Raw genomic sequence first — 27,719 nt, forward strand, 5'->3', positions numbered from 1 at the left:
GGAAAACAAAGATCTCAAAGAAAATCCACGCAGGTCACTGGGAGAACGTACAAACTCAGTACAGACAGCGCCTGTAATCAGGATCGAACCCGGGTCTCTGGAGCTGTGAGGCAGCAACTCTCCCGCCTCAGAAATGCTGCCTGACCCGCTGAGTTACTTCAGCATCTGGTGTCTACATGGTTTTTTTTTCATGTTGTTCTAATTAAAACACCTGTGCTTTTTCTTTTGTAGAACAATGCATCGAAGCTTTTACTTTCCATTATGGAAAGCCGACATGACAGTGAGAACGCAGAGAGAATTCTGTACAATATGCGACCAAAGGAACTGGTAAGAGCTTGCTATGGCATGGTGGATCTAGAAGCGTTGCGGGCAATCGCTGACAAGTTATTTTCTGTTGAGCGGCTGTCGGCCTTTCGGGTAGGTGGCGTATTGACTGAGCGGCCATTCGGTAAGCTTGCTTTTAGGGGACGCAGCTTTTCAGTTCGTAGGCGTTTAGGCATCCCACCCTTTCAGTTAGTTTGCATTTAGGCGTCCCATCCTTTCGGATAGTAGGCGTTTCGTCTTCGGACTCTTTAGGTTCATTGGCGTTTCGGCCTCGTTTCTATTCGGTTCTTTGCTTCGGCCTCTTGTCTGTCGGCGCCGCATCCGGGTACCGAGCCACCGTGCCAACATAAATTAATGAATGACAGCTACTCTGCTTGCTCTGTTTTTGCAACAGGAACGTTACTCAAAGCATCACATGTGGCATATTTGTACCATTTTGTGGCTTTGAATATTGAGTAAACTGGAAATACAGTGTGCCTTATCTTTCTTATCAAAATTCACTAAACGGGACTTCATAACATTTTATTACTGGGCTGCACGGTGGCGCAGCTGGTAGAGTTGCTGCCTGACAGCGCCAGTGACACGGGTTCGATCCAGACCTTGGGTGCTGCCTGTGTGGAGTTTGCACGTTCTTCCCCTTGACCGCGTGTGCTCCGGTTTCCTCCTACATTCCGAGTGACGTGCGGGTTTGTAGGTTAATTGGCCCTCTGTAAATTGCCCCCTGGTGTGTAGGGAGTGGATGAGATAGTGGGATAACATAGAACTAGTGTGAACGGGTGATCGATGGTCTCCCCCCCTCACCTGAAACCTATGTCCTATGGTTCTCGATTACCTCTACTCTGAGCAAGTCACTGGGTATTTTTAAAGTGGAGATTGAGAGTTTCTTGATTAGAAAGGGTGGAGATGGAGATGTTCTGGGTTATCTGTGAAATCAAGAGTCAAGAGAAGTTTATTCTCATGTGTCCCAGATAGGACAATTACATTCTTACTTGCTGCAGCAGAACAGAATATGTAAACATAGTACAATAGACAATAGGTGCAGGAGTAGGCCATTCGGCCCTTCGAGCCAGCGCCACCATTCAATGTGATCATGGCTAATCATCCCCAATCAGTACCCCGTTCCTGCCTTCTCCCCACATCCCCTGACTCCGCTATCTTTAAGAGCCCTATCTAGCTCTCTCTTGAAAGTATCCAGAGAACCTGCCTCCACCGCCCTCTGAGGCAGAGAATTCCACACTCACAACTCCCTGTGAGACAAAGTGTTTCCTCGTCTCCATTCTAAATGGCTAACCCCTTATTCTTAAACTGTGGCCCCTGGTTCTGGACTCCCCCAACATCGGGAGCATGTTTCCTGCCTCTAGCGTGTACACAATGGGAGAAAAAAAAGTTCAGTGTGTCTATATACACATTCACACATACTCAATAATTTCCGCTTTCAAACTATCCAATGATCTGGCCCCCACAGCCGTCTGTGGCAATAAATTCCACAGATTCACCACCCTCTGGCTTTAGAAAATCCACCTCATCTCCTTTCTAAAGGAACGTCCTTTTATTCTGAGGCTATGACCTCTGGTCCTAGACTCTCCCTCTAGTGAAAACATCCTCTCCACATCCACTCTATCCAGGACTGTGGGCTGGGAAAGTGGAGCTTGATAGATTATTTTCTTTGAATCACTTCCCTCTGGAAGGCGACTCCGGACTGTCAAAGCTGCCACAGCCAGACATAAAAACAGTTTTTATCCACGATAGTTGTCTACTCAACAGCCAAAAATCTGTAGCCTCCCTTTGATCTGGTATTTTGTTGGTTCACATGCTTGATCAATGGTATTTTATCATTAATGTCTTATTATTATTAATGTTTAGTGTTTTATGAGTCATTCGTAACTGTCACTGTATGTCATGTTGTTACTTGTGGGCGGAGCACCAAGGCAAATTCCTTGTATGTGAATACTTGGCCAATAAACTTACTTACTTACTTCTTGATTAGTACGGGTGTCAGAGGTTACAGGAAGAAGTGAGGAGAATGGGGTCAGAGAGGGGAAGATCAACCAGTCATGATTGAATGGTGGAGCTGACGCGATGGGCCAAATGGCCTAATTCTGCTCCTATGTCTTATGGTCTAATGATCACCATAACAAGCTGGGGATCTTTTTCTTTTGAAGGTTGACGTGATAAAGATTGCTTACAACCAAAGCATGGAGCTCAACGATGAGAGCGTTTCAGATGACAATATCTCCCCAAAGGACGTTGGTCATAATATTTTCATCTTGGCTCACCAGGTATGCTGATTGGTCTTGTACGTTCCTTATCCATCCCCGCGTTACACGGGGTGGTCACAAAAACACTTCACATCCTGATTTTCTGTAGCGCAAAATCGCATCATCAATGCAAGCGTCAAGAAATGCAAATGTAAAATCATTCAGCAAGTTCACTTTTTTCACATAAATTTCATTCGAGCACATTTTTTATTTTTACTCTGAGTGGAGGCGTAGCAGTAGTGTTGCTGCCTTACAGTGACAGAGACCCGGGTTCAATCCTGACTACGGGTGCTGTCTGTACGGAGTTTGGTACGCTCTCCCCGTGATCACGTGGGTTTTCTCCGGGTGCTCCGGTTTCCTCCCACACTCCAAAGACTTACGGGTTTGTAGGTTAATTGGCTTGGGTAAAATTGTAACTTGTCCCTAATTGTAGGATAGTGTTAGTGTGCGGGGTGATCAGTGGTCGGCGTAGACTCGATGGGCCGAAGGGCCTGTTTCCGCACTGTATCTCTAAACTAAACTAAAAATAAAATTCAATGCCCAAGTTGTTTTGGGAATGATTTGTGTATTTGGAAAGGCTACATTTTCATTTCTCAAACTGCCGTATCCTGTACATATTTTTGCAGCTATGCGTGACTTTGGTTATCCAGTTAAATCAATAGCACAGACGTGATTTGTGTTTCTTCTGCTGGTTCAAATGCTCGGAAATCAGGGGCCTGTTTTACACCCGGGCAGTGCGGTGGCGCAGCGGTAGAGTTGCTGCCTGACTGCGCCAGAGACCCAGGTTCAATCCTGACTGCGGGTGCTGTCTGTACGGAGTTTGTACATTCGCTCCGTGACTGCGTGGGTTTTGTCCGGGTGCTCCGGTTTCCTCCCACACTCCAAAGACGTACAGGTTTGTCGGTTAATTGGCTTTGGTAAAAATTGTAACTTGTCCCAACCTGTGCAGGATAGTGTTAGTGTACGGGGTGATCGCTGGCCAGTGCGGACTCGGTGGGCCAAAGGACCCGTTTGTGCGTTGTATCTCTAAACTAAACTAAACTAAACTAAACTAAGTTCAGCCAGTAACTGACAGAACAAAGAAAGTGAAAACTGCAGATGCTGGAAATCTAAAATAAAACTAGAAAATGCTGGAAACACTCAGCAGGTCAGGCAGCATCTGTGGAAAAAGAAACAGTCAACATTTCAGGTCGGGGACATTTTCGATGAAGAATCCTTGAGCAGGCTGGATCTCTATTCCTTGGAACGCAGGAGGATGAGGGGTGATCTTATAGAGGTGTATAAAATCATGAGAGGAATAGATCGGGTAGATACACAGAGTCTCTTGCCCAGAGTAGGGGAATCGAGGACCAGAGGACATAGGTTCAAGGTGAAGGGGGAAAAGATTTTATAGGAATCTGAGGGGTAACTTTTTCACACAAAGGGTGGTGCGTGTATGGAACGAGCTGACAGAGGAGGTAGTTGAGGCTGGGACTATCGCAACGTTTAAGAAACAGTTTGACAGATACATGGATAGGACAGGTTTGGAGGGATATGGACCAAACGCACGCAGGTAGATGGCACATGTTGGCCAGTATGGGCAAGTTGTGCCGAAGGGGCTGATTCCACACTATATCACTCTATGACTCCAGTCTCTGACCTCCGAACTCTGCTTCGGTAAAAATTGTAAATTGTTCCTAGTGTGTGTCGGATAGTGTTAGTGAGAAGGGATCGCTGGTCGGTGCGGACTCGGTTGGCCGAAGGGCCTGTTTCTGCACTATAACTAGTCTACATTAGTTTAGTCTACTTTAGTTTAGACTAAACTAATGTAGACTAATTTAAACAAGACTAAATGAGAATAAACCAAACTGATCTCTAAACTTCCAAGTGAACCTTGTACCATTGTATAGTGATGAAGCACGTGCCTTTCTGCTACGGACCTTCACTTACTCAAGGATCTAACGCTGCCTCTCTTCCAGTTGTCGCAACATAACAAGCTGCTGCAGCAGATGCTTAAACCGGGCTCTGATCCGCTGGACGAAGGTGGAGAAGCTCTAACGTATTACGCTAATCGCACAGCGCAGATCGAGGTAAGGGAACCCGTCTCCGTCACCTTCCACCCCGTCCTATAGCGGCTGTCCCTTCCAAAGCTGCCACAACCCCCGGAGCAAGTAGGGATGAGTCCGCAGCCAGATCGGGCAAACGGCAGAGTGAATGCCTTACGATCGACTCCCGTGATGCAACACTTCACAGTCGAGCGGGCCAAAACTCCTCGGCTGGGCTTTGTGTGCAGTCCAGCACCCGGGCCAACTCATCATTCACCCAGCCACGGCTGAGTCGGTCGATGAATTGCCCTCGGGAATTAGTCCCGTATTTTGACTTTTTGTCCCTTAAGTGAGAAAGTTGGCGACCCAAGATGGCTCCCAAGATGGCGACCCAAGATGGCGTCCAAGCCAGGCGGCTCTTTGTGTTCTGGTCACAGAAGTGGATCTGCAATCCCGCATTATAATCGCTCCACTCTCTTAAAACTCTACTCGGACACCGTCTTATCTCACTTTAACTGTGCTAAGAGTTTCTCTTAATCGGATTTGCCTTCCATCGCCAGATTGTGCGCCACGATCGATCCATGGAACAGATCGTCTTCCCGGTGTCGAGCATCTGTGGGTACCTGACCCACGAGTCCAAATTTAAGGTCTTCAACAGCACCGAGCGGGATGAGCAGGGCAGCAAAGTCAACGACTTCTTCCAACAATCCCACAACCTCTACAATGAGATGATTTGGCAGAAGAAGATCAAAAGTAAATACTCTCCTTTCTATCCCGTCGATCAGTTGGGGCCGCACTTTAGTGCTGCCAATGCTTGTGTTTCCTTCCCGTTGACATTTGCGGGCAAGAGTTTTGTTGTGCATGAATCTCCAGCTAAAGGGCCTGTCCCACTTTCACCACCTAATTCACGACCTCTGCCGAGTTTGCCCTTGACTCATACTCGCAGCATGTTCCTCACGAGGTCGTAGAGGTCGTAGGTAGGTCGTAGCAGGCCGTGATGCTAGTCGTAGGTACTCGTGGCATCAAGTGGGTCGGGGCGTTTTTCTAGCACGATGAAAAATGTCCACGAGTAAAAAAGGTCGTGAATTAGGTCGTGAAAGTGGGACAGGCAAAGAACTGCAGATGTCAGATTACACAAAAAAATACAGGGTGCTGGAGTAACTTTAAAGTAACTTTAAGGGCGCAGCGGTAGAGTTGCTGCCTTACAGCGCCAGAGACCCAGATTCAATCCTGACTACGGGTGCTGTCTGTACGGAGTTTGTACGTTCTCCCCGTGGCTTTCCTCTGAGATCATCGGTTTCCTCCCACTCTCCAAAGACGTACAGGTGTGTAGGTTAATTGGCTTGGTATGAAATGTAAATTGTCCCTAGTGTGTGTAGGGTAGTGTTAATGTGCGGGGACTGCTGGTCGGCGCGGACTCTGGGCCGAAGGGCCTGTTTCTGCACTGTATCTCTAAACTAAAGCTAAACTAACTCAGCGATATAGTAATTATGATACAATATGAGGCATTATAGCACCTGTCTCAACTAACTGCTCTGGCAGCTTGTTCCATCTACTCACCACCTCGTGAGTGAAATAGTTGCCTTAGGTTTCTATTAAACCTTTCCCATCTCACCTTAAACCTAATGCCTATGGTTCTTGATGCCCCTACTCTGCATTATAGGCTCTACATTCACCATATGCTTCCACTTATGTTTTCATACACCTCCATAAGATCATCCCTCAGCTTCCTACACGCCAAGGAATAAAGTCCTCGTCTGCCTATAACTCCCTATGGCTCAGTCCCTCGGGTCCTGTCAATATCCTCGTCAATATTCATTGCGCCCTTTGCACCAGTGGACTGACTGGGCATTCGGCCCACCATCTCCTCCGCCATTCAATCATGGTTGATCTATTTCTCCCTCCTCACTCCAGTCTCCAGCCTTCTCCCCATAACCTCTGACACCCGTACTAATCAGGAACCTCTCAATGGCAGCATTAAAAATATCCCTTGACTTGGCCTCCACAGCCATCTGTGGCGATGAATTCCACAGATTCCTCACCCTCTGACCAAAGAAATTCCTTCTCATCTCCACTCTAAAGGTACTTCCTTTTATTCCGAGGCTGTGCCCTCTGGACCTAGACTCTCCCACTAGTGGAAACATCCTCTCCACATCCACTCTGTCCAGGCCTTTCACTATTTGGTGGGTTTCATTGGCAACGTAAGTGGGAGAGGATTTGAGGGGAGCCGGTTTGGAAGTGATTACTCTTTCTGTGCATTCAATACAATACAATTTATTTATTGTCATTTGAACTTCAAAAGAAGTTCAAACGAAATTTGGTTTCTGCAGTCATACAACAAGAAAAGAACCAAGACACACAACCAACACAATTCACACAAACATCCATCACAGTGAATCTCCTCCTCACTGTGATGGAAGGCAAAGTCATGTCTCTCCCCTGTGTTCCATTCTTCTCCCGATGTTAAAGCCCCCGGCGGGCGATGGTAAGGCCCGCGGCTGTTTAGGCCACACCGGGCGATGTAAGACCCTGCCCGGGTCTTAACGTTGGAGCCCCCAGCGGGCGATGGTGAGTCCCGCGGCCGTTAAAGCTGCGCCGGGCGATGTAAGGCCCCCGCTCCGGGTCGTTTTCAACCCCGCAACTCGGGCGGGAGAAGTTGCCGTTGCGGGAGCTCCGAGAAGGGGTCTCCCACCAGGGACCCGCAAGCTCCCGATGTCACCGTCCACCGGACCTGCGGCTGGAGCCTCCGAAGCTCCGGAGCCACCACTGCTCTTCACGCTCCGAAGCCGGCCAGCTCCAATATGGTGAGTCCGCAGGCTCCGTGACTGGAGCCCCCAGGTCGCTCCGGATGGAGGCTGCTCCACGGTGCTAGGCCCCAACGACAACGGAGACCCGACAGGGAAAAGGTTCAATGTCATTCTTTGTAAGTGCGTGTTGTTAAAATTCTGTCACTGTAGTCTCTGCCCGGTTCGGTGCGGATTTATACTGGGCGGCCACTGTGAGAGTTTTAATCACCTCAATGTGCCTCTCTTCAGACAACCCAGGCCTGTTTTGGTTCTCGAAGAACATGTCGCTGTGGGGAAACATTTCGTTCAATTTTGCAGTATTTATCAACCTGGCCGTCGCTCTGTTCTATCCATTTGGAGATGAAGGTGATGAGAGTAAGTTTGAGTTTTAAAATTCATTAAAAAAAATTAAATCGGATGCTTTCCCGGTTCACCCGACACCGCAGGAGGCCCTTCAGCCCGACAAACCTGCCCCACCACTCGGTGAGGTTTTGGCCCCCTCAATTGCCCACTTGTGACCCATCATCGTCTAATGAATGAATGATACCTCATTGTGACATGTGATGTGTCACGGCGGTATTCTTTGTTTTGCCAGCCCAAGGTGTGCAAAGAGTCACCACATAAAGGGCACTATCAAAGCTACAAAGAATTCCATTTGTAATCCCCTTTAGTTCTCAGCGCCACCCCCCCCCCCCCCTCCTCACCACCCCCCCCACCCCACGCCAGGTCCTCCTTTGTTCTCCCTCTCAATGGTTCCCCCACGCTGGGCCTCCCTTTGATCTTGGCGACATGTCACAGAAACATGGAAAATAGGTGCAGGAGTAGGCCATTCAGCCCATCGAGCCAGCACCGACATTCAATATGACCATATGTTTAAGAAGGAACTGCAGATGCTGGAAAATCAAAGGTAGACAAAAATGCTGGAGAAATCAGCGGGTGCAGCAGCATCTATGGAGCGAAGGAAATAGGCAACGTTTCGGGCCGAAACGTTGCCTATTTCCTTCGCTCCATAGATGCTGCTGTACCCGCTGAGTTTCTCCAGCATTTTTGTCTGCCTTCAATATGATCATGGCTGATCATCCAAAATCAGTACCCTATTCCTGCCTTCTCCCCATATCCCTTGATTCCATTAGCCCTAAGAGCTATATCTTACTCTCTCTTGAAGACATCCATCCAGTGAATTGGCCTCCACAGATTCCACAGATTCACAAATCTCTGGGTGAAAACTTTTTTCCTCATCTCTGTCCTAAATGGCCTAACCGCTTATTCTTAAACCGTGACCCCTGGTTCTGGACACCCCCAACATGGGGAACCTCTGTCCAACCTCTGGCACCCACCATGAGCTCTACCCACCTCCGCCACCACACACTGTTCCTCAACACAACAACTCTAAACAAATCAGGGCCACTCAACTGCAAGGGCCGCAACAGCGAGACTGTGATTGATTGAAAGATACAGCATGGAAACAGGCCCTCTGGCCCACCGAGTCCATGCTGACCATCGATCACCCGTTCACACTAGTTCCATGTTATCCCATCCGCTCCCTACACACTAGGGGCAATTTGCAGAGGGCCAATTCACCTACAAACCCGCACGTCTTTAAGATGTGGGAGGAAACCGGAGCATCCGGAGGAAACCCATGTGGTCGCAGGGAGAACGTGCAAACTCCACACAGACAGCACCCAAGATCAGGATGAAACCTCCGGTCTCTGGCGCTCTGCCAACATTCCAGTTTCCTCCCACATTCCAAACACTCGTGGGTTTGTAGGTTAATTGGCTTTGGTAAAAATTGTAATTTGTCCCTGGTGTGTAGGATAGTACTGGTGTATAGAGTGAACGTTGGACAGCACGGACTGGATGGACCGAAGGGCCTGTTTCCACACTGTATCTCGAAACTAAACTAAACCCAGGTTTATCCTGACTCGCGTGCTGTCTGCGTGAGGTTTGCACGTTCTCCCCGTGACCAGGTGGGTTTCCTCTGGGTGCTCCGGTTTCCTCCCACACTACAGAGTCGTGCGTGTTTGGTTATTTGACAACTATAAAATTGCCCCGAGTGTGCAGAGAGTTGATGTGAAAGTGGAATAAAACATGGAACTGGTGTGAATGGGTGATCGATGGTCAGCGTGGTCTCGATGGGCCGAACGGCCTGTTTCCACGCTGTATCTCTAAACTAAACTAAACTGAACTATGTTTCTGAATGGCACGGTGGCACAGCGGTAGTGTTGCTACCTTACAGCGCCAGAGACCCAAGTTCAATCCCGACTACAGAAGATGTCTGTACGGAGAATGTACCACGTGGGTTTTCTCCAAGATCTGCAGATTCAATAGACAATAGGTGCAGGAGTCAGCCATTCGGCCCTTCAAGCCAGCACCACCATTCATTGTGATCATGGCTGATCATCCACAATCCTGCCTTCTCCCCATATCCCCTGACTCCGCTATCTTTAAGAGCTCTATCCAACTCTCTCTTGAAACTCCCACACTCCAAAGACGTACAGGTTTGTCGCTTAATTGGCTTGGGATAATTGTAAATTGTCCCTAATGTGTATAGGATGATGTTAATGTGTGGGGATCGCTGGTCGGCACGGACTCGGAGGGCCGAAGGGCCTGTTCCGGCTCTTTATCTCTGAACTAAACTCCAGTTATAAGTGAGATATCTATGATATTTATTATTTTCAAAGTCGGCGTGCAGTGCCTTTGACTGAGTTCCTGTGCGTAGTCTTGTTTGTCCCAGTGAGGCGTTGCTGCTACCAACTATCTCGACACTCTCATCTTTTCTCCTCCCCTCTGCAGGTACAATCTTGCCCCTGTTCTCGCTGCTGCTCTGGATAGTTCTCATTGTTTGCACTGTCTTGCTTCTCCTCATCCCCAAGCCTCATGGAATCCGACTATTCACCGTGTCCGTGATGTTCCGATCCATCTACACCATCGGGCTGTGTCCGACTTTGATGCTCCTGGGAGCTCTCAATGTAAGTAGCAATGGTTCTGCAGAAGCTGGTCTATACCCAAAGATAGGCACAAAGTGCTGGAGTAACTCAGCGGCTCAGGCAGCATCTTTGCAGAGAAGGGATGGGTGGCCTTAGTACAAGATATAATCCGATCAAAGACAGCCCAGGTCTCCAGTAAGGTAGATAGTAGCTCTGGACCGCTCTGTAGTTGTGGTAGGATGGTTTAGTTGCCTGATAACAGCTGGGAAGAAACTGTCCCTGAATCTGGAGGTGTGCGTTTTCACACTTCTGTACCTCTTGCCTGATGGGAGAGGGGGGAAGAGGGATTGACCGGGTTGAGACTCGTCCTTGATTATGCTGCTGGCCTTGCCGAGTCAGCGTGAGGTGTAGATGGAGTCAATGGAAGGGAGGTTGGTTTGTGTGATGGTCTGGGCGGTGTCTATGATTCTCTGCAATTTGTTGCACATGGTCAGGTTTTCGGGAAAACTGCTTCAGAAAGTGGCACGGTGGCGCAGCGGTAGAGTTGCTGCCTCACAGCGCCAGAGACCCGGGTACGATCCTGACCACGGGTGCTGTCTGTGCGGAGTTTGTACGTTCTCCCCGTGACCGCGTGGGTTTTCCCCGGTTGCTCCCGTTTCCTCCCACACTCCAAAGACGTACGGGTTTGTAGGCTAATTGACTTGGTAAAATTATAAATTGTCCACAGTTTGTGTAGGATTATATTAGTGTACAGGGTGATCGCGGGTCAGCATGGACTCGGTGGGCTGAAGGGCCAGTTTCCACTCTGTATCTCTAATCTAAAACTAACAGTAATGAAGAAGAAACAAGTTTCAGTCCCATTCCTAATCAAGCTGTGGAATTCCATCATTCATTCCATGCAGTGTAGGAGGATGAGGGGAGATCTTATAGAGGTATACAAAATCATGAGAGGAATAGATCGGGTAGATGCACAGACCCAGAGTAGGGGAATCGAGGACATGGGTTCAAGGTGAAGGGGAAAATAGGAATCCGAGGGGTAACCTTTTCACACAGAGGGTGGTGGGTGTATGGAACGAGCTGCCAGAGGAGGTAGTTGAGGCTGGGACTATCCCATCGTTTAAGAAACAGTTGGACAGGTACATGGATAGGACAGGTTTGGAGGGATATGGACCAAGCTCAGGCAGGTGGGACTAGGGTGGATGGGACATTGTTGGCCGGTGTGGGCAAGTTGGGCCGAGGGGCCTGTTTCCGCACTGTATCACTCTATGACCCTATGAGTATCTCTCAACATGGTAATAGCTGTGGATCTATGTTTAACATACTTTTCTCTTGCGCTCACTGAAATCTTATTCTCTTGTATTTCTTTTAGCTGTGCAATAAAATCGTGTTCTTGGTCAGTTTTGTGGGCAATCGTGGAACTTTCACCCAGGGTTACAAGGCAATGGTGATGGACGTACCCTTCTTGTACCACCTTCTCTATGTGGTCGTCTGCATATTTGGTCTCTTTGTCCACGAGTTCTTTTACAGTTTCCTGGTAAGTGATAGATCGACCATCTGAAATAAAAAAAACACAGGCTCTGGAAGAAGCCATCGATTTCCCCGAATGTGATATCTAGTGTTTTGGGATGCATTTTATTCTGCATCGGGGGACTGCAATGGTGCATCTTGCAGAACCGGGGCCTCACATTTGATTCAAGACAATACAGTGTAGCAGGGAACTGCAGATGCTGGTTTACACCGAAGATAGACACAAAATGCTGGAGTAATCAGCTGCTTTACTGTCACATGGGCAAACGCACAGTCAAATCCCTTGTTTGCATACAGTTCAGTAAAATATTTCCATATCTGAGCACAATCCCCGAGTAGCAAAGTGTGAAGAAATAGTCCAGTGAGACTGCATGCATGAGACGCTAGGCTTCTGGTAACATTTTCAAAATCCAGTCCATGCTCTAGGTCATAAAGTCACACAGGCCGTTCGGCCCAACTTGCCCATGCAGACCTATATGCCCCATCTTACACTAGTCCCACCTGCCTGCTTTTGGCCCATATCTCTCTAAACCTGTCCTATATCCATGTGCCTGTCCAAATGTTTCTTAAATGTTACAATAGTCCCAGCCTCAACTGCCTCCTCCAGAAGCTCGTTCCATACACCCACCACCCTTTATTTAAAAAAGTTACCCCTCAGGTTCCCTATTAAATCTCCCCCCCTCACCTTAAACCTATGTCCTCTGGTTCTCAGTTCCCCAGTAATGGGCCCGATCTATTCCTCTCATGATTTTGCACACCTCTATAAGATCACCACTCACCCTCCTGCACTCCAAGGAATGGAGCCCCAGTCTGCTCAACCTCTCCCTTTCGTTCAGTCACTCAAGTCCTGGCAACATTCTGGTAAATCTTCTCTGTACCCTTTCAAGCTGGAGGATTCAGACTTCTGGTGCTGTCTGTGGGGAGTCTGCATGCTCTCCCTGTGACCTTGCAGGTTCCCCCTCCCCGGGTGCTCTGATTTCTTCCCAGATCTCAGAAACCTGTCAGTAGATCAATGACCACCACATCGCCTCTAGTGTGTAGGTGAGTGATAGAATCTAGGGGAGTGTTGATGGGAGAGTATAATGGAGCGAGTATTATAGCCCTGTCCCACTGTATGAGTTCATTCCAAGAGCTCTCCCGAGTTTAAAAAAAAATTAAACTCGTGTTAAGCACGTAGAATGAACGTAGTGGGTACGTCGGAGCCCGGGAACGTCTCTTAGCGGATCGTAACGTTAACGGCAGGTACTTGGGAAGACTCGCTAACGGCAGGTAAGCACGGGAAGACTCGTGAAGATTTTTCAATACGTTGCAAAATGTCCACGAGAGCCCCGAGTACCGACGAGCGGCCATTACCGTAAATCTCCGAGTTCAAATCAGGCCAAACTCGGGGAGAACTCTTGAATGAACCCGTACAGTGGGACAGGGCTTTAAGACTACAAACCTCTACGCTTTTGTAATGTGGGAGAAAACATGGAGAAAATCCACTCAGTCACAGGGAGAACACACAAACTCCATACAGACAGCACCCGTAGTCAGGATCGAACCCGAGTCTCAGGCGCTGTAAGGCAGCAACTCTACCGCTGCGCCACCGTGCCTCCTTATTGGGTTTCCTCCGGCTGCTCCAGTGTTTTCCCACATCCTAACATCAGAAACCTGTCAGTAGATGTCTGAAGAAGGGTTTCGGCCCGAAACGTCGCCTATTTCCTTCGCTCCATAGATGCTGCTGCACCCGCTGAGTTCCTCCAGCAATTTTGTGTACCTCCTAAAGACATGCAGGTTTGGGTTAATTGGCTTCTGTAAATTGTCCCTAGTGTGTAGTGAGAAAATGGGGTGACATAGAAATGCTGTGAATGGGCGATCGATGGTCAGCGTGGACTCGGTGGGCCGAAGGGCCTGTTTCCATGTTGCATCTTTCAATCGATTCAATCATATTTGGGGCAATCATTTTCCCTGTCATTTTCAACAGATTGGGAAGTTTGACTCTCCAACCCTTCTGATCCAGAAGACATATTCACAGACTCGAGTGTTTCAGTTTAGTTTATTGTCACGTGTACCGAGGTACAGTGAAAAGCTTTTGTTGCGTGCTAACCAGTCAGCCGTGATTACAATCGAGCCGTCCACAGTGTATAGATACATTATGAGGGAATAACGTTTAGTGCAAGGTAAAGCCAGCAAAGTCTGATCAAGGATAGTCCGAGGGTCACCAATGAGGTAGATAGTAGTTCAGGACAGCTGTCTGGTTGTAGTAGGATGGTTCAGTTGCCTGATAACAGCTGGGAAGAAACTGTCCCCAAATCTGGAGGTGTGCGTTTTCACACTTCTGTACCTTTTGCCCGATGGGAGAAGAGAGAAGAGGGAGTGGCCAGGACGCGACTCATCCTTGACTATGCTGCTGGCCTTGCCGAGGCAGCGTGAGGTGTAAATGGAGTCAATGGAAGGGAGGTTGGTTTGTGCGATGATCTGGGCTGCGTCCACAATTCGGTAGAGTTTCTTGCGGTCTTGGACGGGGCCGTTCCCAAACCGTGCTGGATTTTTAATAAACAGTTTACTTTCCATTATTGTCATTTGTGATTTCCCCGTTGTAATGGGAGCTTTCTCTTTCCCCCAGCTGTTTGACCTGATCCAGAGACAGGAAACGTTGCTGAATGTAATAAAGAGCGTCACCCGTAATGGCCGCTCCATCATCCTGACCGCTGCGCTGGCTCTCATCCTCGTCTACCTCTTCTCCATCGTGGGGTTCCTCTTCCTGCAAGATGACTTCATCATGGCGGTCGAACAGCTGGAGAAGAACAAGTCCTCCCTCTCAGGTCCCTCCGTTCATTACCAATACCGTTTGGATTTGAGTGCATTGTAACACAAGATAATTGTCTTCATTGAAGCATCTCCTTCCTTTCCCCCCCCCCCCCCTTCCCCTAAAGACAATGCAAGTAAAGGGCCTGTCCCACCTGCATGCGACTGCATGCATCTAGCGCGACCTAACCGTCGCTTGAGCCATATGGCCTCACGGGGCCGGTCCCACTTCGATCGCCGGAGCAGTATGGAGTTGTGCGGAGCTGGTCCCGACATCGAGCGGGGCTCCGAAAAACTGACACTGTCCAAAAATTCCGCGCGGCAACGGCCTGTCGGCCCGTGGCCGCATTGAGCGTCTGGACGCCGTATGCCTAGCGCGTGGCGTTGCGCGCTGACGTAACCGCCCAACGCCGTGCGACGTCCAAATTCAGTCGGCCCGCCTCCTGCCCAGCTGATTGGTCAGTATGATGTCGTGACCAACCCCGCACAACTCCGTACGCCTCCGCGGTTGGAAGTGGGACCGGCCCCGTGAGGCCGTACACCTCAAGCCACCATGTTTGGTCGCGCTCGTCGCATGCTGGTGGGACAGGCCCTTTAAGATTGATGCTTTAAAACCAATTGGGAAATGTGACTTGGAGTTCCAAGGAACTGCAGATGCTGGTTCACAACAAACAAAAGCGCACAAACAACGTGCTGGAGTAACTCGGCAGGTCAGGCAGCATCTCAGAAGAACGTGGATGGGTGACGTTTCAGGTCAGGACTGTTCCACAGACTGATTGTAGGGGAGGGGAAGAGGAGGCACAAGAGATGTAGATTTTGGAGCTGATGGAATGAATTGAAAGAGACAGCTTGGAAACAGGCCCTTGAGCCCACTCAGTCCGCGCCAACTATCAGTTCACACACTGGTTGTCTGTTATCCTGTATTCTCATCCACTCCCGACACATCGGGGACAATTCTCACAGAGGGCCAGTTAACCTACAAACCCGCACATCTTTGGAGTGTGGGAGGAAACCGAAGCACCCAGAGGAAAGCCGCATGGTCACGGGGAAAACGTGCAAACACCACACATACAGCGCCCGCGATCAGGATCTGACCCGGGTCGCCGATGCTGGGAGGCAGCAGCTCTACCCGCTGCACCACCCTGTAGCAAAGGGTGAGGGGGGCAGCTGGAGGAACTCAGTGGGTCGGGCGGCATCCGTGGGGGGATATGGTCAGTCAATGTATCAGGGCCGAGCTTCACAAGTAAATTAGACTTGGTCAGGTCAGGCCACATTTGGAATATTGTGAACCATGAGGAAGGATGTGCTGGCCCTGGAGAGGGTCCAGGGAAAGTTTACAAGAATGATCCCAGGAATGAGTGGGTTAACATCTGATGAACGTTTGACACCACTGGGCCTGTATTCGCTGGAGTTTAGAAGGACGAAGGGATATCTCTTTGAAATGTACAGCACAGTGAAAGGCTTGGATAGAGTGGAGGTGGAGAGGATATTTCCACTAGTGGGAGAGTCTAGGACCAGAGGTCACAGCCTCAGAATTAAAGGACATTCTTTTGGGAAGGAGATGAGGAGACATTTCTTTCGTCAGAGGGTGGTGAATCTGTGGAATTCATTGCCACAGAAGGCTGTGGAGGCCACATCAGTGGATATTTTTAAGGCAGAGATAGATAGATTCTTGATTAGTATGGGTGTCAGAGGTTATGGGGAGAAGGCAGGAGAATGGGGTTAGGAGGGAGAGATAGATCAGCCATGATTGAATGGAGGAGTAGATCGAGTAGGAGGAGTAGGCAGCCGCAGCACCCATAGTAAGGATCGAACCCGGGTCTCTGGCGCTGTAAGGCAGCAACTCTACCGCTGCGCCACCGTGATGCCCGATATTAAAATGTTGTTGTACTTTAAGATTTTCATCCTCATTACTTTATATTTATATCAGTAATAAACTCGTACACCTATTGTATCAGTAATAAACTCGTACACCTATTGGCAGCCTGTGGCCCACTGCTCTACACACCCTTCACAGCCGGTAGAGCCTAAACACCTCAGAAACGCATTTGCATTAAATGCATTTCGTTGTCTCTGTACTGTACACTGACAATGACAATTAAAATTGAATCTGAATCTGAATCTGAAACACCACTATCATACCTGCCTCCACCACCACCCCTGGCAATACAGTCCAGGCACTCACCACCCTCTGTGTAAAAACAATCACTTCTCCGATAAACTTTCTCCCACTCACCTTAGACCATTCGGCCCATCAAGTCTACTCCGCCATTGAATAGTGGCTGATCTGTCTATCCCTCCTAACCCCTTCTCCCCACAACCTCTGACACCCGCACTAATCATTAATCTGTCAATCTCTGCCTTAAAAATATCAATTGACGGCCTCCACTGCTGCCTGTGGTAATAAATTTTACAGATTCACCATGCTCTGACTAAAGAAATTCCTTCCTATCTCTTTCCTAAAGGTACATCCTTTTATTCTGAGGCTGTGGCCTCTGGTCCTAGACTCTCCCACTAGTGGAAACATCCTCTCCGCATTCACTCTACCCAGGCCTTTCTCTGTGCCCTCCAGAGTTGGCTAATTCCATCCTGGGGAAGAAGTTCCAACTGTCTACCCTTTCTATACCGCCCATAATTGTATATACAGCATGGTCGTGTAGCGGTAGACTCACAGCACCAGCGACCAAGGTTCCATCCTGTCTACGGGTGCTGTCTGTACGGAGTTTGCACGTTCTCCCTGTGACCTGCGTGGGTTTTCTCCGGGATCTCCAGTTTCCTCCACACACTCCAAAGACGTACAGGTTTGTAAATTGTCCCTAATGTGTGTAGGATGGTGTTAGTGTGCGGGGTCTCTGGTCGGCACAGACTCGGTGGGCCGAGTGGCCAGTTTATATGTATTTCTAAATTAAACTAATTGTGCTCACTCCTGTCCTGCCCGGCGTCTGGTCCTGGTCCTGGCTCGATGCCACCCTCAGTCCTTGCTCCCCTTCTCTGCCTGCACGCGTCAGCCACGGTGACGGTGTGGTAGAGTTGCTGCCTCACAGCGCCAGAGACCCGGGTTCGATCCCGACTACGGGTGCTGTCTGTATGGAGTTTGTACCTTCTCCCCGTGACCTGCGTGGGTTTTCTCCAAGATCTACAGCTTCCTCCCACACTACAAAGACGTACAGGTTTGTAGGTTAGTTGGCTTGGTGAATGGAAACATTGTGTGTGCAGGATAGTGTCAATGTGCTGAGATCGCTGGTCGGCGTGGACTCGGTGGGCCGAAGGGCCTGTTTCCACACTCTATCTCTAAACTAAATTAAACTAAACACTCGTACACCACAATGAAACTTAATTGACAATGGGATTTGTGTTAAGGCTGTTGTAGTAATCGTGGCGACATCGATCACTCAGAGGGGAAAGATTACTGGAAGGTTAAACCACCCTGAGGAGCCAGGCCTGGCAACTGGATGCCGAGGAAGATGTTTCGAGGACTTCATACGTACAGTGCCTTTATAAACACTGGAGACAAGTAGAGGGCGGCTCGGTTATTCAAGGGTAGAGTTACAGCACCAGAGACCCAGGTTCAATCCTGACCACGGATGCTGTCTGTATGGAGTTTGCACGTTCTCCCTATGACTGCGTGGGTTTTCTCCGGGTGCGCCGGTTTCCTCCCACACTCCAAAGATGTATAGGTTTGTAGATTAATTAGCTGCGGTAAAGATTGTAAATCGTCCCTAGTGTGTAGGATAGTGCTGTTGTGTGGGGATCGCTGGTCAGCACGGACTCGGTGGGCCGAAGGGTCTGTTTTCCCGCTCCGTATCTTTAAACTAAACTAAAGTAATGTTCTTGTTTCTTCAACAGATGGCCAAGATGACACCATGCTGGAACAGACCTGCGATACTCTGCTAAGGTGCATTGTTACCGTTCTCAACCAGGGGCTGCGGAATGGAGGTGGCGTGGGTGACGTGCTGAGAAAGCCTTCAAAGAACGTAAGTGGCCGTTGCAGCCCGATAGGTTGCGCGCACAGGGTCGTGGGAACTGAGTCCGTACCTAAGCTGGATGTGTGTAGGAAGGAGCTGCAGATGTGTAAGAAAAAACTGCAGATGCTGGTTTAAAGCAAAGGTAGGCATAAAACGCTGGAGTAACTCAGCGGGACAGGCAGCATCTCTGGAGAGAAGGAATGGGTGATGTTTCGGGTCGAGACCATACGTATATACACACACATTTTCTATACGCACATATATGTGTTGGCAGGGTGGCGCAGTGGTAGAGCTGCTACCTCACAGTGCCAGGGACCTGGATTTGATCCTGACCTCTGGTACCGTCTGTGTGGAGTTTGCACGTTCTCCCTGCCACCGCGTGGGTTTTCACCAATAGACAATAGGTGCAGGAGTAGGCCATTCGGCCCTTCGAGCTGCTGGTGTCCCCATGCTTTAGCTGCCCTGGTGCTTCTGGTGGTGGGTGTGGCTGGTGCTGTGTAAGGAGTCTTGGCGAGTTGGCGCACTGCATCCTGTGGATATACCAATGAAGATTGCATGATATAGTACTTGAGAAGACTGACACCATTATACAGGATGTAGCAACCTTCTTTGCTAGGCCTCCCATTGACTGACTCCATCAGCGAAGTTCATAAGATCGTAAGTGATAGGGGTAGAATTAGGCCATTCGGCCCATCAAGTCCACTCCATTCAATCAGGGCTGATCTATCTCTCCCTCCTAACCCCATTCTCCTGCTTTCTCCCCATAACCCCTGACACCCGTACTAATCAAGAATCTATCCAATTCGTCCTTAAAAATATCCACTGACTTGGCCTCTACAGCCTTCTGTGGCAAAGAATTCCACAGATTCACCACCCTCTGACTAAAGAAATGTCTCTTCATCTCCTTCCTAAAAAATTTCCTTTAATTCTAAGGCTATGACCTCCCCTCCTTGACTCTCCCACTAATGGAAACATCCTCTCCACATCCACTCTATCCAAGCCTTTCATTATTCTGTGTGTTTCAATGAGGTCCTCCCTCATTCTTCTAAACTCCAGCGAGTTCAGGCCCAGTGCCGACAAACGCTCATCATAGGTTAACCTACTCATTCCTGGGATCATTCTTGTAAACCTCCTCTGGACCCTCCCCAGAGCCATCACATCCTTCCTCAGATATGGGGCCCAAAATTCCTCACAATATTCCAAATGCGGCCTGACGTCCCTGTTTTTGTGTACAAGCCCTCTTGAAATAAATGCTAACATTGAGTTTGCTTTCTTTATTACCTCACAATACCACCAGGGGGCGCCACACGATGGCAGCCTCGCCAACAGTCTGTCTTTTTGTCTTTTTTTGTTATTTTTAGTGTGTTTTATAAATTTGTTTTAATGTTCTCTGGTTTGTTTTATGTGGGGGGTGGGGGAAACTTTTTTTCAATCTCTTACCTTGCCGGAGATGCGATTGTATTGATCGTATCTCCGGTCGCTCTGCGGCCTAACATCATGGAGCTGGAGGCCTTGCTCGGGACTGACTTTGAGCCCCACCGCGGGGATGTGGACTTACCATCGGAGGCTGGGAGAAGCTCACAGTCTCGGTGTCGATGTCGGGAAGCTCCAAACGACGCAGATGGTTTCGTCCAGCCCCGACCCGGGGTCAGATCGCCCCGCGCGGGGGAGTTGAGATTTCTGCCCGCAACGCAGGAGCTTGATCGCCCCTGGCGCGAGGGCCCAAATATCGCCGGCTACGGGAGCCAAGATCGCACGTCAACGGAAGGCTGGAGGCCCCCGACCACGGGAGAACAAAAAAGGGAAGAGATTGAACTTTTTTTAGTCTTCCATCACAGTGAGGAATGTGGAGGAGTCACTGTGGTGGATGTTTATGTTAAAATGTATTTTGTGTGTTCTGTTGCTTTTTATTGGTATGACTGTATGGCAAGTCATATTCCTCGTACAAAACACACTTGACTAATAAAATATGATTATTATTATGATAATGGTAGCTACTGCCACTGTGTGTCGCTGATGGAGCAAGTGAATAGGAGGCCTTTCAGGAAGGTTGCTATGTCCTTTATGATGGTGTCGATCTTCTCAAGCATTATATCTTGCAATCTTGATTAGCTTCCATGATTTCCCCATCCAAGGGGTGAAAGGATGGTGTTTATAACTGTCTCTATCCAGTTGTAGACACAAAATGCTGGAATAACTCAGCGAGTCAGGCAGCATCTCTGGAGAGAAGGAATGGGTGACGTATTGGGTCAAGATGTTTCTTCAGGCTGAGAGTCAGAGAAGCGGGAGACTAGAGATATGGAAGGACTAGGAGTGAAAATGACAGATCAAAGCAGACAGTGATCAAGGAAATGTACAATGTTTCATTGTTGGCTGAGAGGAAAGTGACAACAAGGCATACAAACAGAAAAATTAATCAGGAGGACTTATGAATATTGATTTCTCTAACTTCAAGTAACCCTTGCTTTCCCTCTCTCCATCCCTCCCCCACCCTAGTTTCACTGTCCTCCTGATTAATTTTATTGATTGTAAGCCTCGTTGTCACCTTCCCCTCAGCCAACCATTGTAAATTTCCGTGATTAATGTCTGCTTTGATCTGTCCTTTTCACGCCTTTCCCTTCCATATCTCTAGACTCCCTCAGTCTGAAGAAGGGTCTCGACCAAAAACGTCACCCGTTCCTTCTCTCGGGAGATGCTGCCTGTCCCACTGAGTTACTCCAGCATTTTGTGTCTATCTTCGATGTAAGCCAGCACATGCAGTTCCTTCTTATCCATCCCATCCAGTTGTAGATGGATACGTACAAATTAAAGCATGAAGGAAGCAGCTGCTCTGTGCTTTGTTGAGCAAATCCCGTCCTGTGATGCTCAGACGCTCATGGTAGGCCCGGCTGATGGAGTTGCCCCTTCTCGTTTCAGGAGCCCCTCTTCTTTGCACGGGTGGTCTACGATCTCCTGTTCTTCTTTGTTGTCATCATCATCGTTCTGAACCTCATCTTTGGGGTCATCATCGACACGTTCGCCGACCTGAGGAGCGAGAAGCAGAAGAAGGAGGAGGTCCTGAAGACATCGTGCTTCATCTGTGGTAGGTTGGTCTTGCGGAGGGGACGTGTGTTACTGGGGACACTGCTGCCCATTCGGCAAGTACCCGTTCCCCTTCATGAGTCTCGATCAGTAGCAGCCGATCAAGCCTCGATCTCGAGGACCAAGGGTGTGCGCCATTGTCAGGGTCATCAAACATTGACACGGAAAGACCAGTCTCACTGTCTCTGACTACATTTTGCACAGAGATTTGTTTTTTAAAGCAGCTAACTCCCAGCTAATGAACTAGTCAACATTTCCCTTGATCTCCATTCCCATGGCCTATTTTCACACCTCACACTTCCTTATCTATCCCTCTCCCCTGACATCAGTCTGAAGAAGGGTCTCAACATGAAACGTCACCCATTCCTTCTCCCCAGAGATGCTGCCTGTCCCGCCGAGTTACTCCAGCATTTTGTGTCTTATCTTTGGTTTAAACCAGCATCTGCAGTTCCTTCCCACACAAATAATGTCAAGTGTTATGTGCAGAGTGGTTAATAGGTCATGGCACAGAAACCATCAAAACACTAGCTGCATAAATAACTTGAGGGAGTTGTTGGCCTACGTTCCAGAGAGCCGATACACAAGGTAGTCGAGGTGATGCTGGGGTTATATAACGTTTCCCTCTGGGCACTACACCTCTGAGACGGCTTTATGGCAACATATGATTACATAAGACATATATGATTACAATCGAGCTATCCCCAGTGTACAGATACAGGATAAAGGGAATAACGTTTAGTGCAAGATAAAGTCCAGTATACCAGGGTTCGATCCTGACTCGGGGTATTGTGTGTGCAGAGTTTGTACCTTCTCCCCATGACCTGCGTGGGTTTTCTGCGGTTTCCTCCCACACTCCAAAGACGTACATGTTTGCAGGTTAATTGGCTTGGTAAAGATTGTAAATTGTCCCTGGTGCGCAGGATAGTGTTAGTGTGTGGGGATCGCTGGTCGGCGCGGACTCGGCGGGCCGAAGGGCCTGTTTCTGTAAACTAAACTAAACTAAATTAAAGTAAACCTCATCCTGCGTCCAGTGCATCTCCAGCCAGTGTTACAGGCACACTGCTGCATTTCCTGCAACACCTGCATCGTGTCAATGGCAGAAGATCTTCCTGTATGTGACCCGTGCTAACCCCTGTTGAACAGCAATCCCCTCCCGATGGACTACTTTGCGATCTCCTTGGATGACTTGGCACCACCACCAACAGCCCCACACTCTCCACCACGCAATCTTTTTAAAAATGTTATATATATATTTTTTTTTTTGTAATTTTATTAGCAGTTGTTCAAAGATCAAACGTTCGGCATCTAGAACTATACAATTATTGTACAGCTTCATTTTTAACCTTATAACCTAAATTGCAAAAAAGGAAACAAAGAGAAAGCAAGCAAGGAAAAGGTGAAAGGATAGAAGAGAAAAGAACGAGGAAAAAGTCTCCTGAGCTACCAAAGCAGTGCAGCAGGGAGAAAGAGGAATAAGAAAAGATGGAGATATACCTCCCCCCTCCCCCTTCCCCCCTCACCCAACGTAGCATCGGATTTAAATTTAAATTTGTGTTTCACCATACTATTGTTGTAAATATTCAGTAAAGGGTGTCCATGTCTTAAGAAATTGATCTGGTTTTTCCGCCAAGACAAGCCTAATGTTTTCCAAGTGTAGTGTCTCGGACATATCTGTAATCCACATGTGGCACGCAATCTTTACTTGACAGAAGTCAGCAGAACAAGAGGCCTTCAGTTTAGTTTAGAGATACGGCAATCAAAAAGGCCCTTCGGCCCACCAAGTCCACGCCGACCATTGATCACCTGTTCACACTAGTTTGGTAGACTTCACTTCAGTTTAATTTAGAGATACGACGCGGGAAACAGGCCCTTCGGCCCACTGAGTCTGCGCCAACCAGCGATCCCCGTACACTAACGCTATCCGACACACAAGGGACAATTAACAATCTTTACCGAAGCCAATTAGCCTACAATCCTTTCGTGTGCGGGAGGGTGAAACCCATGCCGTCACAGGGAGAACATGCAAACTCCACACAGACAGCACCCAGGGTCAGGATCGAAGCTGGGCCTCTGGGGCCGTGGCTCTACCAGCTGCACCACCGTGCTGCCCTTTGGAAGGGCAAATGGTAAAATATCATATCAGAGCTTAAACAAGCAGTGTGAGATGGGTGAACGGTCAACGGAACAGAGGAGGGGGGGAGGGATGTGCGCTCACGTTAGGAAGACACACCCAGTCATGGCTGCTGGGATTTGCCGCTGCATTCCCAAATTTCCAGAATCCAGTCTATGGGAAGAGTGCGGAATGAAGGCACGGAGTTTGGTACGGCGCTCAAAGTCATGAGCTGAGCACAGCTGGTACCAGGATACAGAAAGCTGTAAAGGGATGTTGATCGACCAAGTCATGAGCAAAGGTGCATCCACGGCAGAGGTACGTCCATTGCTCTTGCTGCCGACGTAGATGCAGCCCTGGTGGAGTGAGATTTAACCATATGAACGTTCACTCTGTTACCGCCATTACCCCCTTTGACCATCTGGAGATGGTTTGTGTTGACACCTTCTGGTCTGTTCTGAGCCTCTGCGGTTCTCCGTAACTCTCAGATAGAGGTGTTAGTATGTTACCACACACACAACCGTAGGTCCTCTGGATATGCCAAGAACTGGATCTCCATCCCTGGCATTCCTGGCCTGCTATGTTTATATCAGGTTCCTGATTACGAATGTTATGTTGTTCATATTGGTGGTCATGTGGTCCAACCGTAGCTTTTGCAGTGTCTGGACTCTTTGTCAGCATACCACCTTCAGGGTTAGTTATAGGCGGTCCCCACTGTCAAAGTAGGGTTAGTACCACGCTCACATCCCATGTGTCCGTGTACCTTGGTCTTAGTGTATTAGATTGTAAATTCCCTTCATGAATTTTGTTGTAAAGGGGTGCGTTCCTATCGACCCGTGCCCAGATAGGAGGAAAGTGCGCCTCTGGCACTATTGATTGCACTATAACTTTGTTTATAGTTATAGTACTGAGTTGATAGGAAACTCCAAGACATCTGTTATCCGAACTGTGTTGTATTTGTTCGGACAGTCCTATGCCTTGAAAAGGCCTCCTCAGAATCTGCAGACCAACAAGTTAATACGTTCGTGTAGTGGATGATTACTCCCTGTAACTGGGTTCACTAGGAGGTCCCTGCTCTTGGGTACAGCCATAACTGGCTGGACTATAGTTCCCAAAATTTTTGGGGACCAGGCTTGAGTAGGCCAATCTGGCACTACCAATATGCCTGTGGCATAGTCTTGCTTGATTTTGGTCAAGCATCAGTTTGTGAGACAAATTTGCGGAAAGCATGCATAAACAATCCTCCCCAATTGAGGGAGAAAGCATCCACTGCCTTTGCTCCTGGATCCTGCTTGCAGGACACATATCTGGGTAACTGATGGTTTAGTCTAGATGCAAATAGATCAAAATCTGGTATGCCAAATCGTGTAGTTATTTCGTTAAATACTGCCTGATTCAACATCCATTCTGTGTTGTTATTAAACATCCGTGATCCAGCATCTGTCACCGTGTTATATCTACCTCGTAGATTTCCCAAATATTCCTCTTGATACACCAGTGCCAAATGAGGTTCGACAATCTATCGTAAGATACAGATTTTACACCACCCTTGTTAGTGGATATGTGCCACCGCAGTGGTGTTATCAATCTGAATTTGAACAAGCACCGGTTGCATATTGCTACAGAACCCCTTGAGTCCAAATTGTGCCCCCAACAATTCTGGGTAATTAATTCCATGTGTTGGGAATTACAGACTCCTGCTCATTCCATCTGCCCCCACAGCTCTAGACTGTGTTAGTGGCTCCCCATCCTTAGCCGCTAGCATAGGTCCGAAGAACCTATCGATGGCTTTCAAGCAAATTTACTTTGAGCTTTCTCACGTTCGTTATCCACCGTAGTTATTCAACAATGGCCTCTGCTGGCAATCCATAGTTTTGCCAATTTTGCCTGCATGGAATCTGAGTGTTCGTTCCTTTGCTCGCTGTAATTCTGGTAATGCAAAGGCCCGTACGTACTGCTGGAAATGCGGCTACTATTTGCCAATTACACTCGCTGTTTGCCTGATAGATGGCTAGTATTTGACTATCAGGTCATAGCAGGCTTGATTAATATTTACTGTTTTTGATAGTAAATTCTAGGTAATCAATTACCCTTGTAGGTGTCAATTTTGATTTAACTGGATGGATGAGGTAACCAATTCTATCAAACAGGGTTTTGGTTTGCTTTGACTGATGCTTCTGCCAATTCTTGTTGACTCCAAAATGAAATTGTCCAAATATGCCATTACAATGTGGTTCTGAGACCTTTGTAGGCCCAGAATTGGTTTCCGTAGTTTTGTCAATAGTCTAGGAGCTGATGTCAACCCATTTGGCAGATCCATACCATCCAGTTAAACTTCAAATATCTCCTGTTCTTAGTGAATAGACACCGAATAGTATGCATCTTTGAGGTCGATGCATGCCATGTGACCATTTTATAGGAAGCTCCTATAAAACAGTAGTTAAACCGTAACAAAATTACTGTTTCTAAAAGTCTATACTGCACAAATGAGTTACACCTGGATGAAGTGACATCCTCCATCTGTCACATGCCCTGAATGGCAATCCTGCCCAAAAATACTGGGCCTGCCTCGAAGACAATTCCAGTCCGAGTTCCAAGTCTGCTTGGAACCTGTGTATGTTGTGCAGTAAAATTATCACGTTATTATCTGTTTTTATAAACCCAGTTCTGAAATTTCTTGTTATTGTCATTTTGAACAAGAACACAAGAGTAAATTACCAACATGTAATTGCTCCCCAATCCCTTGTTTCAGTAAACCCAGACCCACCTACCTCCATGGCTACCGGTGGTCTTGTGGTAAGCCCAAAGGCCCCTGATGCGGATTCCTTTTCTCTCCTTGATTGGGAGTAGGACTGGTAAGGAGTGTGGATTCTATGTTTCTCCCGACCTCTGCTTGGGTCTGGTCTGAAACCTCATCATACTGAGCCTGCCTTGTAGGACAATTCTGGCCATTATTTTGAGTCTGCCTTGAAAGACGGCTCTGATCATATTTCCGTGCCCAGCTTTCAAGCTACTACCGGATTCAGTGAACCGCTTACCCCCTATGGAGGTGTGGGGTGTGTTGTCGCCTACTGATGATTTGCTTATCGTTGTGTGGATATTCTGCCAACTGCTGGCTCTTGAGGCCATATGCATGTGCTTCAGTATGTTCATACTTTAAATTAGAGATCAGTTACCTACTGATCATTCACACTCCCCTCCACTGAGAGTGAGGTTCATAGGCAGCCCTGAAAACAGGTGCTGCCGCAGGCCCCTGAGGATACCTGTGCTGACATGGCCCTTCCAGTGGACCTAAGTGAGATTCTAGCTTTGGTCAGACTGAAAAGGACCATGAATGCTCCTCTCCTTAGAGCAGGAGACATTTGTGCAGCCCTGAAAACAGGTGCTGCTGCCTGCGGGTTCTCCATAATACCCGGGCTGTCAAGAGCTAGATTCCATCCAGGGAAGCCCCAGTGGAACCTGGATGATTGCAGAAGTACCTTTTTCTTTGTTTGTATGGAAGCTTATTATTCCTTTTATGTAAAGCATTTTGGTGTTGACTTAGTGCAATATAAGTAAAACTTACTTACTTACTTCCTTTCTTCCACATGTAGTTCCCCCTCCAATGGGGAAGACATTGGGCTGCCCCATGTGCGAGGCTCCCGGCATCGGTACTGCTCCCTCCCTTGGAGCAGATTATTGTTGGAGCAACTTCTCCATAAGTTGCTCCATGTGGGAGAAGTCGTCCTCAGACGCTCTCCGTTGAGGGAGGGTATCCCTCTTCCCCGGACTCATCTGAGTCAACGGGTTCGTTTAGACTTGCGGGTGGTATTACGTCCCGCAGGACAACCATGGAGCTCCTGCTCCCGCGCAAAGTCTCCTGCCGATTCTGCTGTCGGCGATAATGTCGGGAACAAGACCGTCGCCCGCTATTTGGAAAGCTGCGGT

General features: G+C 48.3%; 1 protein-coding gene across 1 annotated transcript in view; it reads left to right on the forward strand.

Annotated features, from left to right (window-relative positions):
• itpr2 (inositol 1,4,5-trisphosphate receptor type 2) overlaps window positions 1–27,719 on the forward strand; it is a 230,001-nt gene that overhangs the window by 190,466 nt on the left and 11,816 nt on the right. The window contains exons 43-52 of the mRNA XM_033039327.1: window positions 232–327; window positions 2,487–2,603; window positions 4,541–4,651; window positions 5,167–5,359; window positions 7,642–7,767; window positions 10,186–10,361; window positions 11,689–11,853; window positions 14,455–14,653; window positions 18,483–18,610; window positions 21,518–21,683. Coding sequence (XP_032895218.1) covers window positions 232–327; window positions 2,487–2,603; window positions 4,541–4,651; window positions 5,167–5,359; window positions 7,642–7,767; window positions 10,186–10,361; window positions 11,689–11,853; window positions 14,455–14,653; window positions 18,483–18,610; window positions 21,518–21,683 — 1,477 coding nt within the window. The remainder of the gene's footprint in view (window positions 1–231; window positions 328–2,486; window positions 2,604–4,540; window positions 4,652–5,166; window positions 5,360–7,641; window positions 7,768–10,185; window positions 10,362–11,688; window positions 11,854–14,454; window positions 14,654–18,482; window positions 18,611–21,517; window positions 21,684–27,719) is intronic.

This window comes from Amblyraja radiata, chromosome 21 (assembly GCF_010909765.2).
Source record: "Amblyraja radiata isolate CabotCenter1 chromosome 21, sAmbRad1.1.pri, whole genome shotgun sequence".
NCBI lineage: Eukaryota > Metazoa > Chordata > Chondrichthyes > Rajiformes > Rajidae > Amblyraja > Amblyraja radiata.